This window comes from Stegodyphus dumicola, chromosome 9 (assembly GCF_044657685.1).
Source record: "Stegodyphus dumicola isolate Sdum_Otavi_A_Nest chromosome 9, ASM4465768v1".
NCBI classification, from domain to species: Eukaryota; Metazoa; Arthropoda; class Arachnida; order Araneae; family Eresidae; genus Stegodyphus; species Stegodyphus dumicola.
Genome location: NC_140776.1, coordinates 10,886,648 through 10,900,896, shown reverse-complemented (window position 1 = coordinate 10,900,896; position 14,249 = coordinate 10,886,648). Strand labels below are relative to the sequence as shown.

Below are 14,249 nucleotides of genomic sequence, written 5' to 3'. Positions count from 1 at the left end.
GGTTGTGTGGGGCCCCATAAACATTCCAGAGAGCTATGGACATTGTTCTAAAGCCTGTCCTAGGAAAATCAACTTTAATTTATCTAGATGATATAATTATAACGAGTAATACGTTGGAACAACACATTAATGACCTCGAACAAGTTTTTAAATTATTAAAAGAGGCCGGTCTTACAATTAACGCCTCAAAATGCAAGCTCGCAACTAAAGAACTTAAATATCTCGGTTATAAAATTTCGCAAAAGGGTATAGAAACGCAAGATTCAAAAATAAAAGCTATTAAGAATTTCCCACCGCCCAACACCGCCAAGAAACTTTCATCTTTCGTTGGATTATGTTCTTACTATCGATCTTTCATAAAAGATTTCGCTAATATTGTTGAACCACTCTTAGTAATCAAACGAAAAAGGGCTAAATTTACGTGGACAGCGGAAGCTAACACAGCTTTTGAAAGATTAAAAGAAGCGCTTATTAATGCCCCTGTTTTAAAATTCCCTGAGGGGGACGAAAACCTGGAAATTGCAGCAGATGCGTCAGACTATGCGGTGGGTGCGATTCTTATGCAAAATAACCATCCGCTGGCATTTTTTAGTAAAACATTGAATCAGACACAAAGGAATTATACAGCTACAGAAAGAGAAACATTAGCCGTATTAATGGCTGTACATAAATTTCGAGTTTATTTCGGCAAATCGTCAGTAACAGTCTTTTCGGATCATGCGGCTGTTGGTAGACTTTACTCGGGAAAAAACCTAACGCCCAGGTTAATAAGATGGGCTTTAAAACTCCAAGAATATAATATCACAATAAAATATAAACCGGGTAAGGAAAACAATGTAGCTGACGCACTTTCTCGTATAAAACTGGACGATGAAGGAAATGAACTTAAATGCGCTGTGTTGACTTCAAAAATTTTAGATTCTAGAGATACGGTTATTACTGAACTGAAAGCTGATCCTGAATTTGGAAATATCTATACTTATTTGAAAGACCCCGAAAGCTTTGAGCATACAGATATCGATGCGATAAGAAATAGAGCAAAAAACTATGAAATAATAGATAATTTATTATTCTATACGAAAACAACAAACGAAAATCTTGAGTATAAGCCAGTCATCCCAGCCTCGCTTCGATTAAGCATTTTGAAGGAGTTGCACGAAGAAAAAACAGCGGGCCACCTCGGGGTCAGAAAGACTTTAAAAAGGGTACGCGAGGCGGTATATTTCCCGCAATTATACAAAATAGTAACTGCGTATGTCAGGTCCTGCAATCAATGTCAGTTAATAAATGATATTAATTACAGCCCGGCCGGGTACTTAAATAGCATTCGCGCTACATTTCCGGATGAAATTTTAGGCATAGATCTCCTTGGTCCTTTCCCCCAGAGCGAGTTAAATAAAAATCGTTTTCTTTTAGTAATAGTAGATCATTTTTCAAAATGGATAGAAATTGTTCCACTTAAACGCGCGTCAGCCAAAACAGTCGCAGATGCATTCTTACACAGATACATTTTAAAATACGGTGCACCAATAAAAGTCATTAGCGATAACGGAAAACAATTCATTAGTCAAATATTTGAAAACATATGCAATGGACTTGGCATACGCCATATCAAAATGGTTCCGTATAGACCACAGGCTAACATAGCAGAAAGAGTTAATAAAAACATTGTAAAAATAATTCGCAATTACGTTAGCACACATCACAAGCGCTGGGGTGGCTACATAAATGAATTAGCTTATGCTTTAAGAACGGCACATCATGATACTACGGGAAAAACTCCAGCAGAATTATTTTTAGGCAGAAAGTTAATTACGCCTTTAGATAAATTATTCTTTGTGCAACAAAGAGAGCAGGAGTTTAAACAAAAAGATGTGCAAAAGCTGATTGATCAGGCGCTTAAAACCTCGGATACGGCAAGAAATAGGCAGAAACTTTATTATGATAGAAAACGCCGTGAAGCAGATTTTAAAGTTGGGGATAAAGTATTGAAGCGGAAATTTTCTTTATCAAGTGCCCCAGACAATTTTATGGCAAAGCTAGCTCCAAAGTTTGAAGGCCCCTATGTAATTCAGAAAATCAAAGGAGTAGTCTTATATCTTAAAAACGAGAGAGGGGAAATCTGTAAAGCAAGTCCCGACCAGGTGAAAAAATACTATAATCCAAATGATTTTGAAATCCTTAAAAGTTTCTTGCAGGACTCAAGTCTAAACGAAGTAGAAGAATCAGAGACTACAACAACTATTCCACCACCCAAGAAACGGAGAACTGAAGAGAGACCTAGCACTTCTACAACCCGGACGTCAGTATCAAAAAGAAAAAATGATTTTCAAACTCCGGCGTTTAAGAAAAACAAAAATACAGATGAACCGGGTAAAGAAACCGTGGTAAAGAGAAAAACACCACCTACAAAGGATGGCAGGAGAAATTACACATCAAGGAGAACGCGCACACGGCCACAGAGTCAGGTGCCAGCAAGGCCGCCGTTCCGGAAACTGAAACGACAACAGGAGGCACAAAAATACGACGAACAGAAGAAATTCAAGAAGGACTCCAGACCGGAGGACGTCAAGACCAGCCGTCCCAGGCAGAAACGGAAAGGCCAACAACCAGACGATTACTCCGTCAAGAGGCCAGCATGTAGAGGAAGCAACGTGGACGACACTCGGAAATCAATAAGGAGAAGATTGACATCCATGAAACCTCTAACTTGGGACCAATTCTGTCAAAAACGGATGACGGAGTTTCAAGCATCGAAAACTCAAAGATAAGTTAAAACCTTCTATAAATTTTTCTTTCTGTTTTGTTCCGAAATGTTATGCATGAGTACGAAGTTCTATGTTTTGACGAAAGTCAATATGTCTCGGTTGAGACTTAGTTTTGTTTTACTTTATTTAGCTAAGGCAAAAGTATTATTTTCTTTAAGTGTAAAAGCTAAAAACAAGCATTTTCTGTTGGTCGAAAGACTAATTTTGTTATGTTAAAGCCATAATTTGGCCGGAGATAAAAATAACTTCGTATTCTTGTACTAATAAGAATTTTAGTTTCAGTGCCGCCAGCTTGGCGAAGAATGAGTAAAGTAAAAATTTATTTTATCTTATTCATTTTATGGTAAATTGTAAAAAGCATATGTATTAAAATTTTGTAAATGTATGTAAATACTTGAAAGTTATGTAAAAGTAGAATTTAGTCTAGAAGCATAAAATTGTAGATGCTAAAAGTGAATGCTTAAAAGCAATGAAGTCAAAATTTAAGTATTAAACTGTAAAGTCATGCTTTAGAGCGAAAGCCTGCATGTTTAAAGATGAATGAGGGGGAAGTTAGAATGAATGTGTTTTGTAGGGTTCCCCACCTACATTTGAATTTTTAAGACTATTAAAGTAGCTCATTGAGTTGTAGAATGTCGAGTAAGGTGTGTCTATTTGGTTGTTGAATTCTAACAAATCATGGTGATTAGGGGAAGTGTTGTCAGACTAAAACACGAATATCTTCGTATTCTTGTACTAATAAGAATTTTAGTTTCAGTGCCGCCAGCTTGGCGAAGAATGAGTAAAGCAAAAATTTATTTTCTCTTATTCATTTTATGGTAAATTGTAAAAAGCATATGTATTAAACTTTTGTAAATGTATGTAAATACTTGCATGTTATGTAAAAGTAGAATTTAGTCTAGAAGCATAAAATTGTAGATGCTAAAAGTGAATGCTTAAAAGCAATGAAGTCAAAATTTAAGTAGTAAATTGTAGATAAAGTCATGCTTTAGAGCGAAAGCCTGCATGTTTAAAGATGAATGAGGGGGAAGTTAGAATGAATGTGTTTTGTAGGGTTCTCCACCTACATTTGAATTTTTAAGAATATTAAAGTAGCTCATTGAGTTGTAGAATGTCGAGTAAGGTGTGTCTATTTGGTTGTTGAATTCTAACAAATCATGGTGATTAGGGGAAGTGTTGTAAGACTAAAACACGAATATTCCCGTTTGACACCACACACGGTGGAGAGCCAGGGTAAAGTTAAATTAATGCTTGAAAAATTGAATGAATGTGAATTAAGCAATAACTAAGAAAAACGAATCGTTTAAAAACAAAAATTTATTGTGTCAAGAAAGTGTAAATTATAATGTATTTAGAAAGATACTGATACTTATTCCTTCCAGATGCTGGAAGGAAAGACCAAGATTGATTGATGAAGTCCAGGAAAAGTTGCTGTAAGAAGAAAGTTATAACGAGCAACAGAATTTTAGTATATAATTGTTACATAAGATTTTTTTTGTGTAAACGAGGTTCTCGCCAGTTAGTTCAGAATTAGATAAACTTACAACAGGTCGTTTGTAGGACCTGCTTCCAAGTTTTCCAAATTCTGGCAGCGGCAAATGTAGGGTTTATATTTATTTTAACTAACATTTATTTTAAGTTTAAACTATCTTTCCTGTCAAGCCTTACTTTCCCCTGGAACTGCCAATGCCAGAATATGTAAATTTGAGTAGAACGCGCAAGCATTCAAATTATCAGCGGAAGTATTCTGATTTAAATAGAAGGAAACAAGTTCGGTGTGTGATATTCTTACTTAGCGAGCGCGGAGGTAGTTAGCGAGAATTGAAGAACCCCGCGTTGCGGCCTATGTGCTTGGCGGGAAGTAGTGGTAATCGTTCCAGTGAGCTTCAAGTCTGCTGAATTAGCAGCGGTATTGTAAAACGCGGTGAGTTAGTTATTTTAGAGAGCCTCGTAGTTAGAATCTTGTCTTTACTTTCTTTTCAGGTTATTATTTTTATTTGACTGCCAAGTTGGCACAGTCTGTAAGCGTCAAGAGGACGCAATTGTAATTTATTACGTTGAATAAAAAGGGACTTAAACCCTTCACAAGGCTCTATCTTTTATACAAGCTTTCACAGTCACCTCTTGGTTGCGTGCAAGTTGGAGGCGCGCAACGTTATAATGTCCTGCATAGACTTGAAGCAGCATGGAATGAGTTTCCCGTTTCTGTCATCCAAGCCCCACCAGCGGCCGAGCGGTAAAATCGCTGAACACTGGTAGTTCGGTCCGAGGTTCGAATCCCGCGAACGGGCTGGCTGCATGGGCGTTTTCGTGTTTTTCCCCATGTCTAACGTGTATACGAGTCAGTTTCCCTTAGAAAGTCCTCCACGAAGGCATCCCACCCCTTAGGCAGATAGCCCTCGAGACTTTGCCATAATCACGCACACACACACACACACACCTGTCATCCAAGCCCACTTCGACTCCATGCCTAGTGGGGTAAGGGCCGTTTTAGCTGCCAGGTGTGGAAGCCCTTTCTACTAATTTCGCACCCCTGTAAACTCCCAAACTGCTTTACAAATTTAATCATTTCGTCTTCATGCCATACTGTTTAAGTACAATAAATATCTTTTTTTTTTTTTTTTTTTTTTTTTTTTTTTTTTGTATTTACTTTCCTTCATGGTGTTGCAATTTTAATGGCCAGCAGTGTATATTGCGCGCTCCGCGACCTCAAGGCACATTTTAAATTAGTCCTCATAAGTACAGCAGTTTATTTACATTATTGTTCGCATTCCAAAACACTATACAGAAAGGGGGGGGAAACTGAAGGTTTTAATAAACTTTGTGAAAGAATCATTGCTATAAGGCATGTTAAGAATAATATCTTACCTGAAAGAGATGAAACAGCAGATAACCAGGCAGAATATGTAGACGAGTATAAAAAATGCTAAAGCTCCAAATACGGCCGCATAGAACTCACCATCTGAAATTACGATTAAAAATTATTGAAAAATTTGTATCTTCAACATATGATCGCAAATTAATAATAACACACGAGCGAGTTATATAAAACAGGCTGTGCCAGTGGACAGTTCGTAAGTGCACATCTGTATCGCAACCGAGGGAGTGGCTTATAGTAATATTTTTGTCATTTCACATGACCTTTGCCGCGCTTTGAGCGAGAGGGTTAAAAATGTTTTGTCACGCAATTTCAGGTACAAAATAGTTAAAGTTACCCGGATTTCTTGTGAAAATTTTCAGTGCGAACTTTGTTCACACATTTTTGTAACAATTTTGATTTTCTCCCAGAATTTAAATATTAATTTTAAGATAGAAACGTGACTGGCATCCATATGGAATAGGGCTTAATTATCGTCTGCAGCATTAAAAATATTCTTTTCTTTAAAATGATTCTGAATAATAAAGAATAGATAGAAGGCTATATTTTTCCGGTGTCCGATGATAAATACTCTTGTTCAGTTATTAAAAAAATGTGAAAATCCTGATTTTAATATTTCTTTACGTAAAATAAGTGACATACTTTATATGAAAGGAAAGAAACTTCAAAATTTACATCTGTCACGGAACAAAATCAAAAAATGCATATCCAACAAAGTGTGTACAGCTGTTATTAAATCTAAAGTCGCATCTCGTGCTTTAAAGAAAAGTTCAGCCCCCCAAAGAGCTATTGCAAAATCTTTAAACATCTTTGTAGGTACAAAATTATAAAATCTGATTTAAAGCTAATAAAAACAACCAAAAAAAAAAAAAGTGATGTTCATCGCATAACGTCGAAATATGTTTCTCAGCGTAAGATTATGTGCAGATGTCCGAATGAAAATTATTTGGTAGGTAAAAAATGAAAATATATAGATAACAACTGATGAAGCTTGGATATACTGAATGCAATAGAAGAAAATCGATTTACTACTGAAAAAGAGAAGAAAAAGACTTAATATGCTGGTTCAGAGAAAACAAGAAAAGTTTTTCGCGTTTTTCATGTTTCAAACATGTTTCTCGGAGTAAGATTATGTGCAGAATGCTGTATGGAAGTTATTTGGCGGGTGAAAAAATGGAAATATATAAATACAGTTTATGTGGCTTGGATATACCTATCTGATTGGAATAGAAAAAGATCGATTTACTACCGAAAAGGAGGAAGTAAAGACTTAATATGTTGGATCAGAGAAAACAAGGAAATTTTTTTTTTAAAGTTTTATACTTAGTACTGTATTCTGATATAACGGAAAACTTAAAAATTAGGAAAGTAGGAAAAAAAGACAAACTTAATTCGGATTACTCCCAGAAATATGTTTTAACACCTATTTTTAAAGAAAGAATTCCATCTCTTTATCCAAACAATATTCACTATGTTACGTTCCATCAGGATAAGACTCCAAGCCTTATCCCTTAATATACTACTCTATTTCTTCACAAAAATTGAGAAATGAAAGCGGAATCGAAGCTGTTTCCTTTAAATGGATCCCACCCAAGTCCCCCGATGTGTTTCCTATGGATTACTGTGCATCTGGACTTTTAAAACAAGCTCTTTATTAGCGACATCCCAAAACATTGGATGGACTCTGGAAGGTTGTGAAGAAGGACTGGAATAAAATTAACCTTGATGCTTTCAGAAAAGGCCTTTTATCTTGGAAATCAAGATGTAATAGGATAGTTCAAGAAAAGGGTTATCAGACTGAAGATATTAGAAAATGAAATTCTAAGTTTGTAAGGATTTTAAGTTTTACTAACGTTTATTTTATTTTAAATTTTTGCTATCCTCTCTTATTTTCAATTTCCGGCCAGAATAAGTGCGATTAGTTTTGTTTATGCAAAGAGCTTGAAAACTGTTAAGTATTTAAGATATGGCTTTTAGCCAAAAGACAGAGTTAGAGAGAGAGAGACTTTTCGCTGCCTTACCACGCGCGTGCTTTTCTGTCAGTTCTTATGTGCCTTTAAGACCAGAACTTACTTCTCGCTAATTCTTAATAAATTAAAAAAAAAAAAAAATTTGGCTGGTGCTTGCAAAGTCTATGAAAACATTTATCGTACTTGAAAAATAGAACAATGTTACATTATTTGTACACAAGCCAAAATTTAATATGTCTGAGTCTATTGAATATAGAGTGTGGCGAAAGCCGAATGAAGAATTGAATTTCAAAACCTATTGCCGATTGTTAAGCAGGGGGGGTGGAGACAAAATTTTTCGGGGATATTTCGCTGTCTTTGGGATAGAAAATAATACGAAACAGTTTAAATATACGTATATAGATTATAAGGTATTTCTCCCGCCTTCCTAGCGTGCCTTCGTGTTGTAGTAGTTCTGCACGCTGGGCCGGTATTTTAGAGGTCCGTGGTTCGAATCCCAGCGAAGGCGATTGCTCATTTTTCATCTCTCCGTCTTTTCCTATTAACCTAATGTCTCTACAACATATTTTTATTTTATTTTTAAAAAGTTTTATTGAATACTCGAAAGCATCTGCAAGAAAACTTGGAATGAAAAATATGGGTATGGCGTATATACAGAAGTACAAATACATATGATGCAATATTACAATTAATACAAAATCAGAATACAAATTGCTAGGGTTTATACAAATATATACATATATGTATACGTATATATATTATTTTTTTAATTATTATTTTTTTAAATAATTTTCTTTTTATTTTTTAATTAATTAAGATGCCTTAAGATGGCAAGAGGTCTTTTTCTATACTCCCTTATTTGGTAGTTGTAGTTAAGCATGGGTATGGTGGGGTTGGATACCCCTGGTATACTTTTATAAAATTTGTGGGCCAGGGTGGCCATATACTCGTGTATATAGGGAATATGGAATATGCGGTGAATTGCCGAGTTTCTGATAAACCATGGGCAACCCGCCGCTTGTCTTAGTACCACATTTTGGAGCGTTTGCAACGTTTTAATATTTGTGTCACAGGCATATCCCCAGACAGGGCAGGCATAAGGGATGATGGAACGTAACATGTCTTTGTAAATGAGTAATTTGTTGTCAGTAGAAAGAATGCTGTTCCGAGCAAGTCTTTGGAGTCGGATACTACTCTCAAAGAATCTCTAAGGTATTCTTTGACTACTCTTTCGTATTTAGAATTCTATAGAATTTGAAATTACATCAAACGTAATGTTGAGTGTTGATATTTTACCAAAAGTTGAAAAAAAATTGTTTCTATTTAAATTAAAGAAATGTCTGTTTTTCCTTTACTTTTTCCTTTAAAAAGTAAAAAATTTCTAAGCGATCGATAGCGATTACAACGAATAGATAGGATTAATTGTAATGCATTTCGTGATAAAGCACGTTTTCAGTAATTCTAAATGTACGCATTATTCATATATAATTATACATAAATTAGTTTCCTATTTTTTTTTCACACTACAAAAATGAGGCTTAGAACTTTGTCCCTTACACATAAAAGTTTCAAGTTTCGGACAGTAGGAAAGTAATGATAAGAAGAAAGTGAATGAATAACAACGGAAATTGATTAAAAAAAAGAGAAAACGAGATATAAAGAAAACACCTTACAATCTGCCATGCCAATATTTGAAGATAACGAATCACTGGCACTCCAAATATGAAATCACCTACTTAGGTGATAAATATAAACGATACGATTTTTTAACCTTTCCTTCAATGCAATTTTTGATAAGATGAGACTACATACTTTAAAAAACTATAGTGATCTTTATTACAGTATGAATTCTAATTGTTGTAACAGCAGTTTTTAAGCAATATAGAGCAAATCTACGCATTATTATACAATTAAAAATGCTAAATCTTATTAAAGACTGAAACTTCTATCGTGCGATTGGTCAGCTTGGGATTGAATTTATTTCAAAGATTAAACTCCACCCTAGGAATTTTAAATGTAAACCATAGAAACGTTTATGTCCCCAAATACCGTATATTCCGGAGTATAACCAGCAATGTTAATACGAAAAATAGGACCGAAATTTACGGGTGCGCCGGATATAAAAATGATAGCTTAAAAGGAAAAAGTTAGATTATTTACATGCACCAAAATGCTGCTTATCTAAAAGAAATGACATACCTTATGAAATTAAACATTTTCATTATCGGATAACACGAAGAGTTTGTCCTGTTCTTCTTCCGTTAAACCTTCAGACGTAGCATCGAATTTTGTTTCATCTTCACCATCATTGTTATTTTGATCCACAAATAAATAATCATTATCTGTTCCATCTTTCCCAACACCAAACACACTTGCTGCATCAAGATTTCCCTTTTCTCTCGCAAAACGAACGGCTTTGCATTTGAAACCAGTACTGTGTTTTTTTCTATTCGCAGGAGCCATATTTACTACTTAAAGTAGCACTAGATCAACTGTATTTCAACTAAAGCAAATGCGATTTACTAAAGCCTTCGATTTTCCCTTCAACTTCACGGCTTCAAATAACTACAAAAAGAGAAAACATGTAACTCCTAATTCCACGAATTCGTTCAGGTTGGAAGTGCTCTACAATAGCATTTTTTTGACATCTGCATTGAATACAATCCACCCTCTTTGCCGCAATATTTACTCCCTCAAGTATTTAACCCACACACATATTTTTCCCCTTATCACTTGTCATTGCGGTTTACCGTTGTTCGAATAAGTGACCTCTAAAGATAAAGCACTGCACATGTATCGTTTAGGTTTCTTCGCGAAGAATTGGGTGCGCGTTATATGGCGAATATATATACTATATGGCGAATATATCTAAAAATTTTTTAAAATATAGCTTTAAATTATAGATGCACGTTATATGTCAGAAACGGTAACTGCATTTTCGGCGTACGCAAGTATCAGTAATATATTTCCGGAATACACAATTCTAAATGAAAATTCTTCGGATAATGGATAAAATAACATCACATCCTTCTAAAAATTTCCCACGAAAGCTGTCTGTCTGAAGAGAGACATTCTTCCTTTTAAGCAGATAGCCTTCTAGTACTTTTATTATCATGAACTAAAACAGCAACAATAAAGGAAAACTGAAAACATTACTTCTGAAAATATTCGTTACCTGTAATAGCCGGAACTACTTTTACAGTCACTTCTTTCCAAGAATGCTGCACATCTGATAAAGAAAAAAAGAGGAAGCTGAAGCGATAAAAGAATTAAATGATTTAAGTATATGAGTTACTGAAAAATATCGAGACCAACATGCATTACCTGATTCTGATGTACCGCCGGACTCTGTACAGCTTGAAGAAGTCGGTTTTAAGATCAGTACCACATACTGGCGCCCTCCTGGGAATGTTCTTTTCTGGAAAAAGAACTAAACTACTTAACAACAGGAGAAAAAAATCATGTCAAGTTTAAAAAGAAAGCTACCCTCAGTTTGTAATTCTTTCTTTAAAAAGCGTTTTTTACTCATAACATTTATTGCTTCTTCCGTGGTGAGCTACTACTGGTCATTTATTAGTTACAAAGTAACAAAGTTTTAGATTAACATTATATTCTTCAATATTAGTCTGGAATATGTCAGAGAAATTTCATAAAAAAAATCACTTGTGCAGAAAATTTACTGGAAACAGTTTTTTTATCATAAGCAAAAAGTACAAAAATCTGATGTCGACACCACGTGACTTCCTTATACGGCCTATTAAACTATACACATTTTCTGCTGCATTTCATTTAAACTTATTTCTTCGAATTTAATTGGAGATCTATTTCTCATTTAATTCAGTTCTCATTCCGCGGCAAAACAAAAATACATAAAATCGCCTTCATTAAAATTTGAAAAATATAGAAAAACATAAAACGCCAAATACAGTTAAAACAATTATTTTTCCAATAAAAATTACATCTTCTATGCAAAACCAAGCAATTCGATGAGCGTGCAAGAAGGCAGATTTTCGGTGCACAAAACTGAAAGTTTACTTTTCGTCCCACTCGGCAGAAAGACATTGAAGGTGCGAAAAGACATAATTCACTATTCTGCTAAGTTTCAAATGCAAAAAAAATATGGCTGTTCCATTAGCCTTGCCGCACTTAAACAATTTTTAAATTGTTAATAAAGGACTTCAGTAGCCTACAACTACTATTATATGCAGATTAACTAAAGGTATAAAAGCCTTAACTAGAACATAAGAACACCATAATTCAATCATTTTTTTTTAAAGCAAAAAATACACAATTTACAAACATATAAGAATAAAGAAACTGAGCTCACTGAACCGAGTAACAGAGTGGGTATAGCAAATGCTAGTCCAACTCAGAAATTCAAATAGGTAGTTCTAGGTAAGTTAAATTAAAACTTGTTATTTACTAGCCTTATTGTTATTTTGATAGATTGTATATAGTTTATTTTAGGTTTACATGCACAATTCGTGTAGGGAAAGTTTTCAATAGGCAAGGGTTTCTAAATTACTTTGGTTTTCTAAAACATTTTGTTTTCTACTCTTAATTGACATTTAATTTTAATTCTAGTCATTTACTTCTATTTAAATTCCTACTGTTTAAATTTCTTTTTTAGTAATTCACAACATTTGCGAGGGTCTGCCCCGAGGTCTATTTCCCATGGCCTTTGCCAGAAAGATTTTCTTACGGCAAAGATTTTCATTCATTCCAGCCAGATGGCCAGCCCATTTAAGTCTCTGTAATTTGACGAATTTAGAATATCAGATTGTTAGTAAATTTTATAGAGTTCTAAATTAGATCTTCTTCTCCATGATCTATTAACCTGGACCTCGCCCCCAAGAGTGCTACGTAAGATTTTTCGCTCAAAAATTCCCAGAAAAAATTACTCATCGCGCAAAGTCAATGGCCAAGTTTCTGATTCATAAGTTAAGACAATTCTTATAAGACTTCTATAAGAAGTAAAATGTGTAAATTAGTATACTACCTGGGGGAAAAAGAATTATAGATTCCGCAGTTAAATTTGTAGTCATAGGAAATACTGAAGTAGCAGACATGAAAGATGAGCAATGCCCTCGCCGGGACTCGAACCTAGACCTCTCGAATAAGCTCCGAGTGTGCTACCGTTACACCACGAAGACGTACTAAAAGGAGGGAGAAAATACCTTTTAAAGGCAGGCTGGAATTAGAGGACTCAGTCCAAAGAAAGTCTATACATATTCTTTGCTCAGTCGCCAAATCCCGATAGTGAACAATCAGCATCCACTACCTTTTTAGTTCTGGCGCCACTGTAGAATCATTAATATTTTTGAACTAGGAAACACGAAAAATGAGCAATGCCCTCACCTGGACTCGAGCCTGGAGCTCTCGAATACGCGCAGAGTCTATTACCATTACACCACGAAGGCACGCAGAAAGGAGGGAGAAAATACCTTTTAAATTAATCACTGATCATGATATAAAAGACAAAATATGGAAAACATTATTTTTTTCCTTTTCTCAAAGAGTTAATTATATATAGATATGCCAGGTTTAAAGTTTCACTTATTTTCGCATGGGGTAATTTACGAAAATCTATCACTTAAATAGTTAATAAATAATTAGAAAAAAAAAATGGAATTATCGAGAACACAAATGGAACGCAGCAAAAAATTAGAAGTTGAATTGAGAAAAATACATGAATTTTAGGGCACAGGAAAGATAGGCTAACAAACTACCTATACTTTACAAGCAAAATTGCTCAGGTTTTCAAGAACAAGTTCATCTTCTTTAACGAAAGTAGAGCAATACCACTTACGAAATAATACGAAATTTATACTAATTACGACATTAATACGAAATTTTTCGTGAAACAAAATGGACGCTTGACATCGTAAATCTTTACGACAGAAACATCGTAAATCTATACGAAAAAACATTTCAATAGCTTTCCATTCTCTGCTGAATAAATAACCTACCAATTCATACCGAATATTGCAAAAAACTTAAAATATAAGGGTAACTGATGTCATAAGTATATATTTTAATTAAATCCGAACAACATGCGACGTACTTTCGCTTTTCTTCCTTGTACTCAGTAAAGGAAGTACTGTAATCGCGAAAATTTTCGGGGTGCTATATTTCCATGAAAATATCCATTTTGACCGCTATCGAATGCAATTCAACTAGGTTCTTACGTGACATATGTACGTAAGGACACAAAAAAGGACTCTTTTCCCCAAAATGGGTTGCAAAAAAAGATTTAAAATGGATTCAAGAGAGATTTTTTCGTGACGTCTAGACGTACGTACGTATGCAGGTATTTATCTCGCATAACTGGGCTGTTGTAACATGTAGTTGTGCACCTCTCTTTTTGGTTGCAATCGGCCGCACCAAACGTAAATATATAGATACACACTCTGTTACTCGGCTCCGTGAGCTCAGTTTTTTCTTAATGCTTATATGTTGGTAATTGAATTATGCTGTTCTTATTTTCCGGTTAAGGCTTTTATGCGTTCAGTTAATTTGTATGCAATATTACAGAATTATCAACAATTTAAAAGTTGTTTAAGTTCAGTTAAGCCTAATTTTTTACAATAGCAGCCCTATTTGTTTACATTTCAAACTTAGCAGAATAGCGAA

General features: G+C 34.7%; 1 protein-coding gene across 1 annotated transcript in view; it reads right to left on the bottom strand.

Annotated features, from left to right (window-relative positions):
* LOC118199549 (SID1 transmembrane family member 1-like) overlaps positions 1-14,249 on the bottom strand; it is a 114,252-nt gene that overhangs the window by 61,036 nt on the left and 38,967 nt on the right. Inside the window, exons 6-8 of the mRNA XM_035371440.2 lie at positions 10,941-11,034; positions 10,792-10,845; positions 5,637-5,730 (exon numbers count right to left, since the gene is read on the bottom strand). Of these exons, the coding sequence (XP_035227331.2) occupies positions 5,637-5,730; positions 10,792-10,845; positions 10,941-11,034 (242 nt within the window). The remainder of the gene's footprint in view (positions 1-5,636; positions 5,731-10,791; positions 10,846-10,940; positions 11,035-14,249) is intronic.